Raw genomic sequence first — 21263 nt, 5'->3', positions numbered from 1 at the left:
TGTACTGGTGAACACTTTCAGGGCAATGAATAAACATTATGTAATAATCACGGCAACGACAACCTTAAGCCTGCTCTATATTTAACTTGCCCTTTGGACATGTTTTTTGCATAGCAAAAATACCTCTCCCTTCCTAGAGTCTAGTAACAGCCAAATAAATAAATAAATAAATAAATAAATAAATAAATAAATAAATAAATACAACAAAGACTGGTGATAGATGACATTCAGTACCCACTGGCACAGGTGTGGGCAGATTAGGGAAAGGGGCATCAGGTCAGCAAGTGAGATTATAGTAAAAACAAATAACAGGCTTCTAGAATTCTGGATCTTTGTGTGTTCTTCAAAACTCTTTTACTAGTTTCCCCCAAATATTTCCGGTGTTTCTTAGAAAGCCCTTTCGTGTATTATTTTGCTCATTTAAGCATCATGCAGTAATTATTCATTCACTCAAGGCGATTGTTAAAATGCCAAGGGCCAAAAAAATAGGTACTTATAAAATAATGACAAAAGCCAATTTGGTAGACTGAATGTTCAAAATGGTAAAATGGAACTTTATAAGTCCAGATATATTTGAAAACCTTAAGGAGACTGGAAGAAAAGATATCTGATATGTATTAAATGATGACACACAATATAAAATGGGGGTGAAGGCAGAAAGATTATATGTATCCCCTAAGTGTATAAATGTGAGTTATAGTCAGTAGAGATTTCACCTGAAACCAAATATTTGCTTGGGGTCATTTATTTATCCTTACATTTTTTTTAATTTAAATTTTAAATTCCTCAATTCTAGTGTGAAATGTTTCCATCTAACAACTTACTTTTATTTGACAAATGGAAAACTTACCAAGTAGCAAAAAGTCTCCATTTGGGCAGAAGAGATGGGGTCTGGAGGAACACAGGGTGACCCAGGACCTCTGCGATCTGCCCTACCCAGCGACCCCCTCAGAAATGTGTCCCTGGGCCATACCTGCTGGGGTTGAAGTGGTAACAATAGATTCTGCTTCTGGCCCCTCGCCAACTTCATTTACTGCTGCAATAGAAAACCTATTCCAAAAACAATTTGGAGAGATGTGTTTCACAGGGTATGGTGTGAACAGGACATAAGAATAGCAGGAGCAATCATGTTCCTATTTAAAGGACAATGTGAAAATGCATGTATCTAGTTACTTGGTGCCAGTGCTCGCCCTAAAATGACCATCCATCACATCCTTGTTTGCAGTTCCCATAGAACAGTTCAGGGTCACAGAGGTCAAAAACTGAACTCTGCTATCTGCATGACCCCCATTATTACCCCAATTTAAAGGGTCTTAGTAAATGCCAGAAAAGCTAACAATAATAAAATAATAATAGCCCCTAATGGTTAATAAAAAAAATACCATGAATAGAATTTTACCTCCTTACTTTTTTATGTTAAATTAAATAAAGAAATGATATTCATGGTATTTATGTGTGATGTTTCATTTTAATGCACATTAATTTTTATCTGAAAATCAATTTAAGAGTTCACAATATAGAATAACTTTCCAACATGGATCCATACTTTGAAAACAACATTGGCTTGATGAGGACGTGAAATCTGAGACTGCCCAATGGAAAAGCCCTCCTCAAGAGAAGCCTTGCTTCCTTCACACGCTCTCTTTTATTAGCCATGTTTATAAGGATCCTCTGAATAATAATAGAAATACTTGAGAATGTTTCTGCTTAAGATGGTGTGATCTAGTAAGCATGCAAACTTGAGAGAAAACTTCACCCCAACAGTACAGGGTGAATGAGACGTTTCAAAATACATGTAAACTATCTTTTAGCCAGATTGCTTACATAATTAGCATGCCTGCAGCCACACTCGGTATCTCTCCTTTGCACCACTTAATTCTTACCTGTAGGTGGTATTTGGCAGAGTAGAGTAAAACTGGAAACTGGTTCTCTGTGTCCCTGAATCTAATTTTTGATTTTTGCTGATCAGCCTTAAGTTATAACCCAAAATGGGTCCACCAGGGAATTGGGGTGGAGCCCAGCTGACCTCCACAGTGTCGGGACTTGAGCTCTCAATATTTCTAATTAGAGGAGCAGTTTCAGGAACTAGAAGACATAAGGGGACAAAGGGAGCGGAAAAATGAACAGGGCTTGTGTTTTTAAACAGGATAGAAGACAATGCCTTGTTTTTTGAAAAGTTACCATAAGTGAAATACTTTGATTAATATTCAAAATAAGTGATAGAGAAGAGGTGGTGGGCTATCTATGAGCTGCAGCTCTTGATTCCTCCATCTTACCAATTAGCTACTTTCTTAAGGGACTCGTTCAAATGTTATTTTCCTCACTTCTAATTTGTGAAATAGAATTAAATGTATAAGTATACAAATAAGATAAATATTCTAGGAAAAAGTTGTCAAAAATCTCCAGAGACTTAAAAGAACTGAATGTGGGCTGGAACCAGGTGGGGATAAAGGAGAATCTAATAAAACCAGAGTCAATGATTAACCTGAGTTGATAGAATTCAGTCCTGGGGCCTTTTCACTCACTAGCCAGCCATGGCCTGACTCGTTCAGCTGAAGATTTGGGTTCAGATAAGCCTGCATTAGAACAGTCTGCTTCGCTTTGCTCGTATCATCTCTGATGACCCAGACTCTACCTTCCTTCCCCCAGCTCCCAAGGTCCCTTGGAATCCAGGTTAACTGTACTTTAGCTACATTCCTTCCCTTGCAAAGAATTAAAGAAGCATGAATTAATTAATTAAGCATCCACACACAGACTTTAGAAGCTACCCAAGTGGCAAAGAACAAATATGAAAACTAGTGATCTAACAGCCTGTCTTCAATCCATGTCTCCACCTACTTTTCATATGTCCCACCCTCTGAAACCAACTCTTTTACTTTCTCTTTTCTTAGAAAGACATACTTTGATATCACTTCTTTCAGTCTGAACACTTTTGGCAAATACTCTACATCTCGTTAGAACTGGGACAAATAAGAGCTCCCCTGGATGAGTTTTTAAAAGGCTTCTAATTGATCTCTGAGCCCTTCTCTGATACAATCCACCCCCAACTCTCAGACTAATCTTTGTATCATTGCATCACTCTGCTGCTCCATTCACTCAGTCACCTTGGGGAAGCAGGAAGTAAGAATCATCTACCACTGAATTATGTCAAAAAGCCTAATTCATTAGGGTTAATGCTCAGGTAAAATCTGCTCCACTTCAAGCAAGTAAGAGGCCACCTACATGGTATGATTATTGTCCATCTCCCTCATAAAACCCTCCCTGAAAGGCTGGCCAGGTTAGGCAAGGGCTTCATTGCTTTAAACCATTCTATTTAATTAAGAATTCTACTTGGTAAAGAATTATGTACATAAGGGCCATAATTAAAAGGCAGACATACTGTCTAAAAACATGTATTTTCCACTGCTAAAAAAAAAAAAAAAAATACACCCATGAGGCAATGAACACAATTACAAAGATAGCTTTGTAATTTTTTTCTTCTTCTTTTCCAAATGAGAGGAGGGGAGATAAAGAAACAGACTCCCAATGCACCCCAACTGGGATCCACCTGGCAACCACCATCTGGGGCTGATGCTCTGCCCATATGGGGCCATGCTGGCCACCGAACTATTTTTAGCACCTGAGGTGGAGGCTCCATGGAGCCATCCTCAGCACCCAGGGCCAATGCCCTTGAACCCATCAAGCCATGGCTGAGGGAAGGGAAAAGAGAGATAAAGAGAGAGAGAAGGGGGAGCAGGAGGGGGAAGAAGCAGATAGTCACTTCCCTGTGAGCCTTGACCTGGAATCACACCAGGACATCCACACACTGGGCTGATGCTCTACCACTGAGCCAACTGGCCAGTGCCAGCTTTGTAAGTTTTGAGGTGGCTAGAAAAGTGAGAGAGAAATGCCTGACCTGTGGTGGTGCAGGGGATAAATCATTGACCTAGAATGCTGAGGTCACTGGTTTGAAGCTCTGAGCTTGCCTGGTCAAAGAATATACAACAAGCAATCAGTGAACAACTAAAGTGAAGCAACTATGAGTTGATACTTGCTACCCACTCTCTTCTCTCCTCTCTCTATAAAATCAATAAATAAAATTTTTAAAAGAAAGAAAGAATTGATTTTAAGCCTGACCTGTGGTGCAGTGGATAAAGCATCGACCTAGAATACTGAGGTCACCGGTTTAAAACCCTGGGCTTGCCCAGTCAAGGCACATACAAGAAGCAACTACCATGAGTTAGTTGATGCTTCCCTCTCCTCCACCTCACTTCTCTCTCTCTATCCGCTCTCTAAAATCAATAAATAAAATCTTTTTAAAAAATTCAGATAAGGCCCTGGCCAGTTGGCTCAGTGGTAGAGCATCGGCCCGGCGTTTGAAAGTCCCAGGTTCGATTCCCAGCCAGTGCACACAAGAGAAGTGTCCATCTGCTTCTCCACCCTTCCTTCTCTCCTTTCTCTCTATCCCTCTCTTCCTTTCTCACAGCCAAGGCTCCATGGGAGCAAAGTTGGCCCAGGCGCTGAGGATGGCTCCATGGCCTCTGCCTCAGGCACTTGAATGGCTCCAATTGCAGCAGAGTAATGCCCCAAAGGGGCCAAGCATCGACCCCTGGTGGGCATGCTGGGTGGATCCCAGTCGGGTGCATGTGGGAGTCTGTCTGTCTGCCTCCCCCCTGCTTCTCACTTTGGAAAATTACAAAAATAAAAATTCAGATAAAACGAAGAAAAGTAAGAGAGAATATTCTCTCTCAAAGGAGCTATCATAAGATGCTATTCATAAAATGGATACCAATACACGGTCTGGAACATCTGGAGCGTATGTGGGCTTGTATACCCAGGAGAAAGGCCCAGAGATGGAAAGAAAACTTTGCTGATTTGACCAGCCATGGAGACCTGGGACCATGGAGTCTCCCAGCATGTGGTCTACTCTGATCGAGAACATTACAAACATGGTCCTAGTCCACTGTTAGACCTGAAAGAATAGCCAGGGAGTAATCAAAAGAGGGGCCACACATACTCTAAAATCTAATAAGCAAGACGAGGACACTAATCAGGAATGGGGGGAAATACCCCAACCAACTTCAACAGCTATCCAGCTATGATTACTTAGGTCCAAGGCCTCGTTCAGTCCCAGGGTCTCTGCACACAACCAAACCTGCAGAACTGAGGGATAGGAACAGCTAACATCTGGAATAAGTCCTCACAGCCCCTCAGCTAGCTCTGTGGCTGTGCGCACCAGCCAGCTCTCCCTGAGTGTCTGCCCCGGGCATTCACCTCCCTAAAGGCTCTAGGCTGGAATCCTTTTCCAGGTGTGACAGTCATATTTTCAAAAGAAGAAATCAGAAAATGCTCCAATGTATGTGCTATCATTTTTAGTCATCTCTGATAAAATGTATTATAAATATATTATAAAATGTATATAATAGCCTCTCACTTGGGCTCTCTACCTATGTACTTTCCAATCTTTCTCATTCTCTCAACTCATTTCATGCGTAGTTGCCAAAATTATCTTTTTAGGGAATGTGCAGCAATCACTCTTCTGTAAACCCTCCCATAACTCCTGATTACTGAGCCTTGTCCTGACCGCCTCATTTATACTGCACCCTGACTCTCCTTTCCCTCAAGACCCCATTTCCAATCCTCTAAAGAGCAGCACCTTCCCATTTACAATATACCTTCCTTATTTATTATGTGGACTGCTTAATTTCTCTTCCATCAAAATGTGAGCTACACAAGAGTAGGGATTTTTGTTTTGATCACAGAGGTATGGTGAGCACTTGACATGTAGAAGCTCAATGATTTAAAGGAATAGATTTATGGCCCTGGCCAGTGGGTTCAGAAGTAGAGTGTTGGCCTGGCATGTGGAAGGAAGTCCTAGGTTTGATTCCCAGCCAGAGCACACAGGAGAGACGCCCATCTGCTTCTCCACCCTTCCCCCTCTCCTTTCTCTCTCTCTCTTCCTCTACCACAGCCAAGGTTTCATGGGAGCAAAGCTGGCCCAGGTGCTGAGTGCTGAGGACGGCTCCATGGCCTCCTCCTCAGGCACTAGAATGGCTCTGGTTGCAGTGGAACATCGCCCCCTGGTGTGCATGCCGGGTGGATCCCGGTCTGGCACATGCGGGAGTCTGTCTGCCATCCCCCCCACTCCGGCTTCTCACTTTGGATAAATAAATAAATAAATAAATAAATAGAATTTTTTAAAAGCCCCAAAAATGGAATAGATTTATTTCATCGTTTAAAACAAAAATGAATTAAACCAAAGCTTTAGAATAATCTCCTATTTTGTAAGCAACATGCACACACCATACCTCCATAAGGATGAGTCCTGTAACTGGGACTCGGGGGAGAATACAGCTGCAGCTGGGCTGTGAAGATCCAAACCACTCGAAAAATGTATTCCGTGAAGGGATGCAGGGGTTCTACCACATATGAGGGCCTGGACACAGCCTAGAGCAATGAGGGATTAATCATCAGCACCTGCAGAATCACCGCCATCCACTGTGACTTCAGAGCACACATTTGGAGAAGGTGGGTGACCACTTGGATATGGGATGACCTGGCACTTGCCAGACCAGATGACATGAAGGTCTGGAGCTTAGGGATGAGAGATCCAGATGTCAGTCTGCACAATTCACATAGAAACTCTCTCCTTCTTCAACATTGCAAAACAGTGGTTTCCGTTATTTGGCATTTACCACAGGCTTTACTTTACTTTTTCTATGACAATTTACTTGGTGTCTTGGGAATATTTTTCTCTGAACTGCCTCCTGCTTTCTAAGAGGGACAGTTCTGATGACCTTTCTGCCCTCTATCTTAGTTAAAATCATTTTAAATGACATAGGCAGGTAATGACCAATAATATGAGTAGTTGGTTATATGATGCTTGGCTGAAGGAATAATATGTATGTCCAATAATATATTTTCCTCAAAAATAAAGGATTGAATATTAACATGTTACAGAGTAGCAGAGATAAAAATTCATCTAATCCAAACCACTTGTTTTATGCTTGAGTCTTCTCTAAAGTGTCTTTGTACCTATAATTATATGTAGTAATTTTGCACTTTTACTAACACGGGGTAGGGGGAGACTGTGTTTAAGTACATAGGCAACTTTTCATACCTCAGTGTAAGTCCAACTCCCCAGAAGCTGTGCATATTTCCACTGAATAATGTATTTTATTCCGGAGATGTTGGCAGGTTTCCATCGTAACGTCACACTTCGGTTTCCAATGGAAGAAGCAAAGGGTGCCGTGGGGAGGGCTGCATTTTCTGGGGAGAAAAACGGATTTCAGTCACCATGCACCAACATTCCCACCAACAATGTGCAGAATTCCAATTGCTCCACATCCTCTTAAGCACTTTTACTTTTCTGGGGTTTTCTTTTTTTAAGAGTAGCCATCTTGGTGTGGGGAGAGGGGAGGGGAGGGGGCACAAAGAAAACCAGATAGAAGGTGATGGAAGACAATTTGACTTTGGGTGAGGGGTATGCAACATAATCAAATGTCAAAATAATCTGGAGATGTTTTTCTCTGAACATATGTACCCTGATTTATCAATGTCACCCCATTAAAATTAATTTTAAAAAAAGAGTAGCCATCCTAATGTGTGTGAAGTGGTATTTTGTTGTTGTTTAGATTTGCATTTCCCTAATCATTAGGAATGTTGAGCATCTTTTCATGTGCTTATCGGCCACTTTTATATTTTCCGTTGAAAGTGTCTATGTAAGTTCTTTGCCTATTTTTAAATTAGATTGTTTGGGGGAGTGTTGCTGTTGTTGAGTTTTAGGAGATCTTTAGATATTTTTGGATACTAATCACTTGTCAGATTTATCTTTAACAAATATTGTCTCCCATTCTGTTTGTTCTTTTGTTGTTGTTGTTGTTGTTTTTGTTTTGTTTGAGTTTTTTTAATAATGTTGATAGTGTCTTTCTTGGCACAAAAAGTTTTAATTTTCATTAAGGTCAATTTGTCTATTTTTTCTTTTGATGCCTGTGCCTTTGTGTCATATCCAAGAAATCATTGTGAAGTCCACTATTGTAAAGTTTTGCCCTATGTTTTCTTCTAACAGTGTTATGGTATTAAGTCTTACATTTAGGTCGTAGATTCATTTTCAGTTAATTTTTATCAAAGATGTCATGTAATAGTCTAACTTCATTCTTTTGCATATAGGTACCCAGTTTTTCCAGTACCATTTGTTGAAAAGACTGTCTTTTACCTATACACTGTCTTGGTAGCCTTGTCAAAAATTATTTAACCATATATGTAAGGTTTTATTTCCAGACTTTTTATTCTACTACATTGGCCTATATGTCTGCTTTTATGCCAATGCCACACGTTTTGACTACTGTCACTTTATAGTGAGTTTGAAATCAAGAAATGTGAGTGCTCTAGCTTTGTTCTTCACTTTGTAGTCCCTTGAGATTCCATATGAATTTTAGGATTGGTCTTCCTATCTCTGCAAAAACGTCTTTAGAATTTTGGTAGAGATTACATTAAACCAACAGATTGTTTTGTTAATATTGGCATCTTAACAATGCTATCTTTCAATACATAAATATGAGATGCTTTCCATTTATTTAAACTTAATTTGTTTTAGAAATGTTTTGTAATTTTTACAAGTTGTTCACCTTCTTGGATAATTCTTAAGTATTTATTCTTTTTGATGCTATTGTCAATGAAGTTAATTTCTTAATTTCCTTTTAAAGTTGTTTATTATTATGTAAGAAAAATGCAATTTTATTTTCAGATGTTGACTTTGAATATTTTGTTCAAGTTGTACAAGAGCTCTTTTGTGGTATTTTAGGGTTTTCTACATATAAGATCATATAATCTGCAAATATAATTTTACTTTCTCCTTTCAAATTAGGGTGTCTTCATTACATCCATCACATTTAGATGCCTGTTTCTTGCCTAATTGCTCTGGCTAGGACTGCCAGTATTATGCCAAATAGAAGTGGGAAAAGCAGAACTGAATTTAGAGAATAATCTCTCATTTATAGAAAAAGAATCAATACTCTGGTTGAAAAAATATGCTGAAATTTTGTAAGCATCTTAAAATGGTTAAATAAAACTCCCATGACCTCACTTTTTTTGGTTATAACTGGCACAATTCTAATCACTATAGACACTGAATCTGGACCAATTAAAGTCCATAATACTGGAATACCCTCTGACCACAAATAAATGAAGCCACTGAAATCTGAGAGTCTAGCCCACAGTGAAACTTAGCACAATCTTTCTCTGTTTGTTCTTCTACTTAATGGTTCATTTTTGGCTATTATAACTATGCAAGCAAAGCACGGGTCCACTTTTTACCTTTTATACTGTGAAATGCTTAATAGCAGGGATTGGAGTACGCTGTGGTATACCTTGAAGAAGAGTCCAATGATGAGTTGTTAGCAGAGTAAGGAAGAAAAGCCATGAAGCATCAGAAAAGATGTAAGTTAGAACTGGGCAGAAGGGACCCGAGTTTTGTAAATGCACATAAATGTATATTTCCTAGCTAAAGAAAGGAGAGATATGTTTCAAAGCCATGGTGATGCATAAAGAAAAACAGAGGTAAAGTAGGCTTATGCTAAAATATCAAGACAAAAGTGAACCAAAGAGAAAGAGAAGCTACACGGAGCTACTATATACTACTTTTAATACAGTACATAGCAGAGTGGATAAGAAAAGGCTCTGGAATGAGATGGCTGAGTTGCAATTCAAATTACATCCTTCTCCAGCTCTCCAGTCCCAAGCAGCCCCAAGCAAGTATTTACACTTTGTGCCTCATTTTTCTCATCTGTAACATGAGGATGATGATAATATTTATATCTCTGAGGACAAAAAGAGCTAATACCTATAAATTACTTAGAACAACATCTGACTCATAAATGCCTACTAAATAATAGCTATTTGTATTTCAATATAGTATTAGCTATTATCATTCCTGCCATGTATAATGGGGCATGAAGGATATCTCAAATAGAGTAATGTATTAGACCCACAGGTAACTGGGTCTTGTGTTAGAGACAAACAAGATGTTAGGTCTGTAAGCACAAATGCCTTTATGTAGACTGGGCACATCTTCTTTGTCAGTGGTGCACAGACACTGATCCAAAGTCAGTGACAAATTTAAAATAAAGCACTAATTACACTTGTATTCTAACCAAGTTGTATAATGGTAGCATAGTCTCAGAGTATAAGAAAAGGACGTAAACCAAAATTGGGAAATGGAAGTTTCCCAAACTTTCTCAGTTCTGAAATCTTTAGTTTCTTGGTAATTTTTTCAGGGTTCTCTGCATTAAAAAGAATTACCTAACAGTTCCATTTATCAGTATAAATTAAGTATGCATGCTTTATCAACTCAGTAGATTTTTGAAAAAAACACATACAAATTTAAAGAAAAATAATATATTTTTTTCATTCTTTAATACAAATAATTGCAAACTAATGAGATCTGTGTGTTTTTTAGACATTGCCTAATATCTCCAATATTGCAATCAGACTGGGTACTACCATCCTCATTTCCTGTCCTACGCTGAGGTTACACTGTATTTGCTTTTTATCACAGCAATAACTAAAAAGCCCTGTATCACAAAGTTATGGTATCTTAGAAAGAAATGTAGTATACTCATTGTTTTCCCCATGAACTACCTCTAGCTGTAGTTCCAGCAGTGGTCTAACACGTGTTGACTCTTTTTGCGTTTCCCTCAATATTTATAATGCTCCATGCCTCCCTGAGACTTAGATGTGACGCCCTTGGGCACCTTGGTAAACAGTTTGGAAATCACAGAATATAATTTTTTCCACAGCTCACTCTCAAATACACTGAGGGGAAAAATGTATATCACTAACTTTCTACATAAATGTCAAAGAGAGAGGGTCTTTAGTGGCATACTATCAATATATGTCAGAAGCAAATCAGGACAGCAAGGGGAGATCCTCTTCCCAATTGCAACAATGTAAGGAAGAACTCATTGCTTTCCAGTCTGGAAGGAACTATCTCTCAGTGGAAGGAGCCCTTGGGAAACTCTGGAAAAGATAACTACCAACATCCAGGCTATGACCTATCAAAGCATAGGTTCTTTCAAAATCTGATGCTGAGAAGCTTAGCTTCTATACATTCTGCAAATTTTCCAGAGTCTTGTAAGGAGTCATACTTATGGCAGGTACTTTTTTGAATAACTGCTAGTTGAATAATTAAATGAACATTAAATTTAAAAATTCCTATATTCTTAGTTCATTAAAACAGTGGTATTTCCTGACACCAAGTCAGCTTCTTCACGTTTGTCTCTCTCGACAGCAACGACTGTATCTACTGAACTGAGGGCAAAACCTCAAGTTCTAAACATCACTCATGTGCTATGTTTCCTCTATTTTGCTCTGAAAGAAGAGTCACACTGAGTCCCTATCAAAACGGCTTCTACATTTGAAATTATTGAATGATAGAGACGTAGATCATACTGAGATATAGAAGTCTAGATATTTCGAGAGGTGGTACATTATCCTTACACAAGCATAGGCTTCTAGCGTGGTGTGGGTTATTTTCAGCAAAGCTGCAGTGTCCACTTACCTAGGACTTCCTCCTCGTATGCTCCCTCAGAGCTGCTGCAGCCGACCTCACATGATTCTCGCTACGGGAGACAGGGAGCACGCCAGTCAGTGCAGGCTTTGTACTGCTTTGGCTGGTAGGCTTCAACTAAATTTTGAAATCGAAATGCCTTATACATAATTATACTGGTATATCAATTATTGCAACAGTTGTACTTAAGGTTCCCATTTGCCAATGAGATTAGAACAGCACCTTTCCAACGTTTTTGATCATGTCAAAAAAATTTCAAAATACATTTAGTGAAGCAACTCAGTACACACATATATGTTGGGGGGAAAACATATTCTAGAAGCAATTATTTGTTTTTTTCCCCTTTTCAGCAGTTTTATTGAGATATATTTCAAGTATCATAAAATCTACCCATCTAAAAGTATACAGTTCAGTGTTTTTTTGTATTTCACAAAATTTTTATTTTATTTTATTTTTTTACAGGGACAGACAGAGAGTCAGAGAGAGAGAAAGACAGGGACAGACAGACAGGAACAGAGAGAGATGAGAAGCATCAATCGTCAGTTTTTCGTTGCGACACCTTAGTTGTTTTTATTGATTGCTTTCTCATATGTGCCTTGACCGCAGGCCTTCAGCAGACTGAGTAACCCCTTGCTCGAGCCAGTGACCTTGGGTCCAAGCTGGTGAGCTTTTTGCTCAAGCCAGATGAGCCTGCACTCAAGCTGGCAACCTCAGGGTCTCAAATCTGGGTCCTTCTGCATCCCAGTCCAACGCTCTATCCACTGCGCCACCGCCTGGTCAGGCAGTATTTCACAGAATTTTGTAATAATAACTTACCATCTAATTTTAGAACAGCTTCATCCCAAAAAGAAATCCTGTAGCCATTATGCAACAACCTATTCTATTCTATTTTATTTACTTATTGGGACTCTATAACTGTACTCCTCTCATGACCCTCTAGTGCAGTGGTTCTCAAAGTGTGTACCAGGGTGCACTGGTGTGCCCTAGAAGATTTCCAGGTGCTCCCTATGGTATTCCAGAGAAATATGTGCCTGTTGGGCACCAAAAAAACCAACAAGGCTTTTGGAATTTAGATTTTTGGGGGACAGAGGTGTGGGAAATTGGCTGTAAGCTGACAGTCTGCCCAATCCCCCACCTCACTTGCCTGATTAGGTTGCAAAAGGCTGTTAAGCTGTGGTGCTGGATTGTTTACACTACCCCTCATGTTCCACAGAAAGACTGGAGGCAGGTTTCTTCTATCTTTTATTTGGTGTAAAGTTAAGATGATATGTATGGTGGGGGTTTTGGATTGATGATTAAACATAAGGAATAGTCTCTTGAAACCTTTTGGATTTCTATAAAAGAAGAATATGTGGCAATATCTAAAAAAGCTTTGAACATTTTACTACAATTTTCAACATCCTATTTATGTGAATTAGGATTTTCTACCCTCAACACAATTAAGAGTAAAAAGAGAGGCATTCTTCAATGTATTGATGACGAAATGAGAGTTTGCCTTTCAAATATATGCCCAAACATTGAAGAAATCGCTAGGACACATCAGGCTCATGTTTCTCATAAACACAAGAATAAAAAACACATTTGCGCCAGGATCTGCTGAATTTACTAAATCTTACTAAGAATTTATCTATATATAAAAAGATAACTTTTTGTCGTTTTATTTTTTAACCCCTCTTTTTTTTACAAATTCTAAAAAGCATAACTCAAAAAATGTAACATAAAAATGTTTTTTAATGTCAGAATAAATTTAATTTTGTCATATTAATTTTATTTAATTACCATAAAAGCATGCTTGGACTTTATATTTATTTTCTTTAATATTTGACTTAATTATAACATATTTCTCAGAAATTTGTATATTGTGTGCCCACAATAAGTTGTAGGATTTTAAATGTGCCCCAACTTCAGAAAGTTCGCGAACCACTGCTCTAGAGGGTCACACCCCACAGTTTGAAAAAACAGTGAGCTCAACATGCCTTTAAGTTTGTCACCTCAGTGAAAGTTTTGGTAAACCTAAAACTCTAGCCTACAAATATCACACCTATTTATTTCATACATCCATGCGTTCCTTGTAAAATTAAAAACTGACTATAATCTTTATAGTAATAGACCATTTCAATGGAGGTCTTAATACCAACGTTAAATTTTAAGATGTACAGAAAGGTAATGATGATTAACATTTTATCTCATTTACCAAAACCAAAGTAAACATTTTAATGACTGGGACACAAATTTCCTGCAACTTTTAACAGATACAATAACATTAGCTACAGAAAAAGAAAAAAATAATTGGAGAAAAGACACACATTGTAAAACAATGACACAATCATGATCAATCTTCCTGTTCTTATTCAACTTGTAATACCTAGGACAACACGTTATTTTTTTCTCATGGTAATAGTGGAAACCATGGCACGACACATTTGCCTGAAACATCCCGGGTGGAGGGCTGTGATTTGCAAATACTAGTTGCCAATGTTTGATCCGTGCACTCAGAGGAAGTGGAGCCTGATAAGCCCAGGTTTGCCTAGTTAAAGATTAATTTAAACATCTCAATTTGGGCTGAGGATTATTTAACTTAAGGGTTTAATATATTTTTCACATATTTTTTTAGTAAAATACATTCAACATGTTTATTAACTGCAGAGAATAAATATACCCAGTGGCAGCAAAATAATCCTGTAACATAGGATTGTTTTTCAAGACAGAGAACAGAGGAAGAAAAAAGAAGATGGAAGGATGTTTATTTGGAAATAGTATAGCTACTATGACTATTGGAGGGAAAGGGGGCTTATTTTTCCAGGAGAAAAGAGGTAACAAGATTCTGACCGCTCTAAGCACTGAAATGTTTTATTTTATTTACTTTTTATGAAGCTTGTATTTTTTCCATCTTTATGGAGGTATACGTGACATATAACATTGTGCAAGTTTAAGGTGTACAACATGGTGACTTGACACATTTATATATTGTAATGGGATGACCACCAGAGTATTACCTAATACATTCATCCTGTTGCATAATTACCATTTCTTTTTTTGAGATCAACTCTTTTAGCAACATTCAAGTTCTCCACTCTCTCTCTCTCTTTCTCTCTCCAATCTAAATAATTTTGGACTTTAACGAAGTTATCCAGTGTTTCTCAAACTTGCACTGCCTGGAGAGAATCTATAGGTTGTGAAATGTAAGGAATTCACAGAATCCAAGCTGTAAAAGCCCCTGTACGTTCCAGGGTGCTGAGCTGCCATTCCCACTGCAGAAGCCAGGTTCACACTTCCCCAGGGCTCCAGCAGCCTGCTGTCTCTGTTCCCATCCATACTCTCATTTCTATCATAGTGGTAAGACCACTTCCATCGTCGTCCCTCTGGCTGCCCTCCTGTGTCCCCCAGACAGAAACATACCGCCAGTGGTTTTTCTTACACTGTCATACAAGGAGGACACGCCCACCACCCTCCTGGGGTGCCCCTCGTGCAGCCTCTCCATATGAATTGTGGCTTTGTTTCCTAAAAAATGCATTCATTTATGCAAAAAATATTGATGCCTTTTAAGTGACAAGCACCATCTTAGGCTCTAAGGATATGGCAATGCCCCAGATGGGTAAGTTCTCTGTACTCATGAACTTTACACTCTCTTAGAAGGGAGTAGTCAATAGCAGAGGAACAAATTTAAAAATGAAATACCTCCAGATTGTGAAAAGTGCTTTGTAGAAGATAAAACAAGTCAAAGGCATGAAGCATGACTAGGCAGGAAGGAGACGTACTGTAGTTAGGGAGATCAGGAAGAACCATGCAGAGGTGAACCACACGGCAAAAGCCAAGGGAACAGAAGGGGTGGGCTTGCCAAGATCTGGGCAAGGACAGCGCCTTGAGGGAGGGACCATACACTCAACCGAGAGGGAAGGCCAGTGTGGCGAAGCACAAAGCACAGAGACCAAGAGAGAGGGGACAGGGTGAGGCAGGGGAGCCCGCAAATATTCGGTTTGTCATTTTTCTCAAATAATGAGAAGCCATTAAAAGACTTTTAGAAACAGTATAATCTCTTTTAAATTATCAGTGAGATAAATCATCTCACTTGCTAACACCATTTTCCAAGTTATAGTTTACGAGGCTATCGCTTCTAAGATTATTTCCTTCAAGGAACATAGGCAAAATTTCCAAGCATCTTAGGGGAAAGCATGAGTGGTTGAAGAGTTTGATTTCCCAAAGGTGAGAGCAGCTAAACTGAAAATATATCTCTGTCTCTGTCTCTATAGAGCATGTATTACTACTGCTCAATCTTGCAGAAAGTATAACATTTTGAAGTGTTAAATAGCAAAGTACAAATAGAAAAGAATAGAATAATTATACTTTAGAACACTAAGAGAAACAATTTACATTATATAAGGCCAGGCAACTGGGCAGCATGAGCAATCCAATTCTGGGCTGCTTCATTGCTGAGAGACTGAATCTCCCCGGCTTTCTGCACACAGTCCTCCTGGGACTGTTGTTCTCTTGTTGTTGTTGGTGGTGGTGGTGGTTTTTTGGCTAATTTTGCTTTTATCACATCAGAGTGTTCTCAGGCAGGTTTTATTTTGTTTTTGTATTTTTATCGCAATTAGGAAAGACCTTTAATTTTCTATTTACATATGGGTCATTTTTTCCCCTCTGTTTTCTCTCTTCTTAGACAACCTCACCACCATCCACTCCTAAGGAAAAATGACTCAGGTACTGAATAATCATAGACTGTTGAGGAAATGTTCCAATTTACATTTTTTGTTTTAATTTAATTTTTTTTTTTTTTTTTTTTTTTTTTTTATTTTTCTGAAGCTGGAAACAGGGAGAGACAGTCAGACAGACTCCCGCATGCACCCGACCGGGATCCACCCGGCACGCCCACCAGGGGCGGTGCTCTGCCCCCCAGGGGGTGATGCTCTGCCCATCCTGGGCGTCGCCATATTGCGACCAGAGCCACTCTAGCGCCTGAGGCAGAGGCCACAGAGCCATGCCCAGCGCCCGGGCCATCTCTGCTCCAATGGAGCCTTGGCTGCGGGAGGGGAAGAGAGAGACAGAGAGGAAAGCGCGGCGGAGGGGTGGAGAAGCAAATGGGCGCTTCTCCCATGTGCCCTGGCCGGGAATCGAACCCGGGTCCTCCGCACGCTAGGCCGACGCTCTACCGCTGAGCCAACCGGCCAGGGCTAATTTAATTTTTTTATTAAAAGGGAATTGTAAGGTTGGTGGATAATGAGCGATGGTCACGTGGGGAACCTAGGCCCTCGAACTTTGGCTAGGACCGCCCACAGCCAAGTGCGCCAAAAGAAACTTTCTAGGAGTCCTTGGAAAAAAAGCAACTGACTGTCAGCCAGTGAGATTTCATTATGTCATATTAGCCTGACTTCCCTAGAGGGACTCCTTTTTAAATTTACCCATGCTGTCTCTCCGTGTGCGATTTTCCTGACCTCCATCTTCCAGGCCAGTGAATCTCATCCGAGGAACGCTCTGTACTGAATAAAGCCTTTTGTTATTCCACACTTCATGGCTCCGAGCCCTGTTCCTTCCTTCTCGGTGGAGAAAAATACCTTACATTTTGGTGCCGAAACCTGGGAGGAGTGGGAAGTCTGTAAGGACCGCTCCTGTCCCCTTCCCTCCGAGAAAGAACCAGGATCTCCGACCTTCCACCCACTTCAGCGCATGGTGTGGTAAGTTCCCCACCTTCAGCCTCCCCCCGCCTCAGTTTTTTTCCTCCAAGAATCCCTGTCCAAAACCACAGCTGTGTCAGGGACTTCTTTTCTGTCCGAGTGCATTTGCTTTGGAGACGTCCAGAGCATATCCACTTTACCTTTTTTGTTCGTGGCCAGACCTTGAGATTTAGGACACTAATACTCAAATCTGACCATTCTGAGAACTGAGGGTGACCATGGGGGCAAAGGGATCCAAACCTGACTCTAAAACACCCCTGGGGTGCCTAATCCGGAATCTCTCAAACATTGATCATTCCCTGAAAAAGAAGAAACTAATCTTCTGTAGCGTAGCCTGGCCACAACACCCACTGGATAACCAGACCAGGTGGCCTCAGGAAGGGACTTTTGATTTTAACATCCTTACTGATTTATGGAATTATTTCCAGGAGGCTGGAAAGTGGTCAGAAATCCCTTATATTCAGGGGTTTTGGCATCTGCATTCTCGTCCTAAACTCTGTGCCGGTTGCTCTACAACGCATGTCCTCTTGGCCAGAGAAACCTCAGCTAAACCCTCTGCTCCAGATCTCTCCTTCTTTTTCCGACTCCCCCGAGGAACTCTCTTCCCCTCCTGCAAGACTCCCTCGGCTCCCTCAGTCCCATCGGACTCCTCCCCCCTCTTCACTAGATCCTGCTTCCCCACCTGCAAATGTTGCTCGCTCTCTCTCCTCTCCAGTCAGTGCTCACACCCGATCTCACTCCAGGTCACAAGAGGAAGCCAACCTCCTATGCCCTCTCCACGAGGTGGCTGGAGCAGAAGGAGTTGTTTGGGTTCATGTGCCTTTCTCCCTCTCTGATCTGTCTGCAATCAAAAAGCGCTTGGGCTCTTATTCTTCTAATCCTACCAACTATACCAAGGAATTCCAATATCTCACTCAGGCATATGACCTCACTTGGCATGATCTCTATATTATTATGTCTTCTACCCTTACCCCCGATGAACGGGACCGAATCCACACATCGGCGCGAGCTCATGCAGATAAGGTCCACGCCTCAAACCCTCAAATGCCGGTGAGCCCAGAGGCGGTCCCTGACATGGACCCCAACTGGAATTACCAGACAGAACAAACAGGTAGGAAACAACGAGACCAAATGATTGAATGTCTTGTAGCTGGCATGCAGGATGCAGCACAAAAGGTAGTTAACTATGACAAATTAAGGGAAATTACTCAAGGACCTGAGGAAAATCCGGCTCTCTTCTTAAATCGCCTCACTGACGCTATGGTCCTCCACACTCGTTTAGACCCTACCTCCAATGCTGGGGCCACTGTATTAGCCACCCACTTTATTTTCCAATTGGCCCCAGACATTCAGAGGAAACTTAAAAAGGCAGAAGAGGGCCCCCAGACCCCTATCCGAGACCTGATGAACATGGCATTTAAGGTTTTTAACAGTCGAGAGGAACAGGCCGAGGCTGTATGCCGGGCCTGCATGCAGTAGAAAGTGTCACTCCAAACCCAGGCTCCTGTGGCAGCCCTAAGGCCAGAGCAACAAGGGCAAGGCACAGAAGGTGCTCGACCTAAGTCCGGGCCGCCAAGAGGATCTCCACCAGGAGCTTGCTTTAAGTGTGGCAAGGAGGGTCATTGGTCCCGGCAGTGCCCCTGCCCGAGGCCGCCCACTAAGCCCTGCCCTAAGGGCAAGCAGCCCAGTCACTGGTGGAGCGATTGTCCCCTTTTGGCAGCAGGCTCATCCTCGACGTCTCGACGTGGAGGACAGGCCGCTCAGATGGGAGACCAAGCCAGCCAGGTGGGGCCATCATTTGAATTCCCAGGCCTCGCAGACGACTGATGCGGCCCGGACTTATAGACCCCCATTACTCTCTCTGAGCCACGGGTGATGCTACAGGTAGCGGGTAAGTCCATCTCATTTCTTGTGGACATGGGGGCTACCTTCTCTGTATTGCCTACATACTCTGGACTTCTAGTTCCCTCACAGGTCTCGGTTATGGGAGTGGGCAGGACCGTTTCTTCTCCTCTTCGCACACCACCTCTGACATGCAGTTTGGACAGAATCCCCTTTTCACACTCGTTCTTAGTCATGCCATCGTGCCCTTCTGTATCCCTTCTGGGTCGAGACATTCTACACAGTCTCGGGGCTACTATCCAGCTGACAGCATCTTCCCACTTACTCCTACCACTCCTGACTAAAGACTCTCCCACTACCACAGATCACCCTAACCCAGTCACACCTCCTATTCCACCAGATGTTGTCAACCCTCAGGTCTGGGACACTTCTACCCCTGTAGTAGCAACCCACTACCCACCTGTACACATCCGCTTAAAGAATCCCTCCCAATTTCCATCTAGGCCCCAATTCCCTATTTCAGCAAGTCACCGCCAGGGCCTTAAACCCATAATTACCCGCCTCTTAAACCAAGGCTTACTCATCCCCACAGACTCTCCCTGCAATACTCTCATCCTTCCTGTTCAAAAACCTTCAGGAGCTTATCGCCTCGTCCAAGACTTACGCCTAATCAACGAGGCAGTAGTTCCCCTCCATCCAGTAGTCCCTAATCCTTACACATTACTGTCACACATTCCATCAGACACCACTCACTTCATGGTCCTAGATCTCAAGGATGCCTTCTTTACCATCTCCTCTCTCCCTCTCGCTTTACCCGACTCCAGACGCCCCTTCCATCTTTTCACTGATGAAAAGCACGATAATGCTGTTAGTGTGTTAATGCAACCTGTGGGGCCTACATACCGCCCCATGGCATACCTCTCTAAACAACTGGACACCACCATCAAAGGCTGGCAGCCCTGCCTCCGGGCACTGGACGCAGCAGCTGAACTCACCAAGGAGGCTACTAAGCTCACCTTTTCCCAACCCATCACTGTATTCTCCTCCCACAGGCTCACTGACCTCCTTTCACACAAATCTCTTTCTCTGTTAAGTCCTTCCCGCCTACAAGAATTTCACCTCCTGTTCATCGAAAACCCTTCAGTCACTCTTTTACCCTCTCCCAGACTCAACCCAGCCACTCTACTGCCATCTCTAGTGACACTTCCGGAACCCACCCACTCCTGTACGGAACTAATAAATTTCCTCAACAGGCCTCGAGATGGATTATCAGATTCCCCTCTAAAAGATCCAGATCTAATACTCTTTGTAGATGGAAGCTCTGTACAGGGACCCAACAGACGACAACGGGCAGCCTACGCGGTGGTCACCACCTCCTCCACCCTAGAAGCTCAACAGCTGCCAGAGGGCACCATCTCCCAGAAAGCAGAGCTGATTGCCCTCATCTGGGCACTCACTCTGGCCCAGGGAAAACATGTAACTATATACTGTATACTGACTCTAAATATGCTTTTCTCATTACCCACAGCCACTCTGCCCTCTGGAAGGAAAGGGGCTTCCTCACTACCAGGGGCTCCCCCATAATCAATGCTACCCTCATTTCTAAACTTTTGCAGGCATTACAGCTTCCCGCTGAAGTGGCTGTGGTACATTGTAGGGGCCATCAAACCTCTCAGGACCCGGTGGCCTTGAGAAATGCTCAGGCCAACGCGACAGCTCGACACCTCACCCTGGGAGCCTCCCCCTCTCCTCTCATGTTTCTCTCCACCTCCTTGAAACCTTCCTACACTCCTGAGGAAGAATAGACCCTCCTCAAAAAGGGTGGGGACGTGTGCAACCAGGGATGGATATTTCTTGGAGATAAAATTGCCTTACCAAAAGAACAGGCTGAAACTCTCCTGTCTGATATCCACTGTTCCTTACACATAGGGCCAAAAGCTCTCTATCGGTTCTTACAACCACTCTTTTTCTTCCCAGGCCTCCAGCAGACTATCGAAAAGGTGCACACAGCATGTGCTGCCTGTTCCAAAGCCTCTACACAAGGGGGACTCCATCCCCGCTTCCCTACTCATCAGCTGAGGGGGCACGTGCCAGGCCAGGATTGGCAGATTGACTTCACTCATATGCCCCTTCACAAAAAACTCCGTTATCTCTTAACTTTTGTTGACACCTTTCCAACTTCTCAAGAGACAGTAGACACCGTT

At 41.8% G+C, this 21263-nt stretch overlaps 1 protein-coding gene across 2 annotated transcripts in view; it reads right to left on the bottom strand.

The window, feature by feature from the left end:
- The window catches only part of ROS1 (ROS proto-oncogene 1, receptor tyrosine kinase), a 134070-nt gene that overhangs the window by 96736 nt on the left and 16071 nt on the right, over positions 1 to 21263 (bottom strand). For both annotated transcript variants that reach the window (XM_066371796.1, XM_066371795.1), the window contains exons 5-9: positions 11537 to 11597; positions 7100 to 7248; positions 6288 to 6426; positions 1884 to 2085; positions 974 to 1050 (exon numbers count right to left, since the gene is read on the bottom strand). In XM_066371796.1, coding sequence (XP_066227893.1) covers positions 974 to 1050; positions 1884 to 2085; positions 6288 to 6426; positions 7100 to 7248; positions 11537 to 11597 — 628 coding nt within the window. The remainder of the gene's footprint in view (positions 1 to 973; positions 1051 to 1883; positions 2086 to 6287; positions 6427 to 7099; positions 7249 to 11536; positions 11598 to 21263) is intronic.

The sequence above is a fragment of the Saccopteryx leptura genome, chromosome 3 (genome assembly GCF_036850995.1).
Source record: "Saccopteryx leptura isolate mSacLep1 chromosome 3, mSacLep1_pri_phased_curated, whole genome shotgun sequence".
NCBI lineage: Eukaryota > Metazoa > Chordata > Mammalia > Chiroptera > Emballonuridae > Saccopteryx > Saccopteryx leptura.
This window is presented reverse-complemented; position numbering and strand designations above follow the sequence as displayed.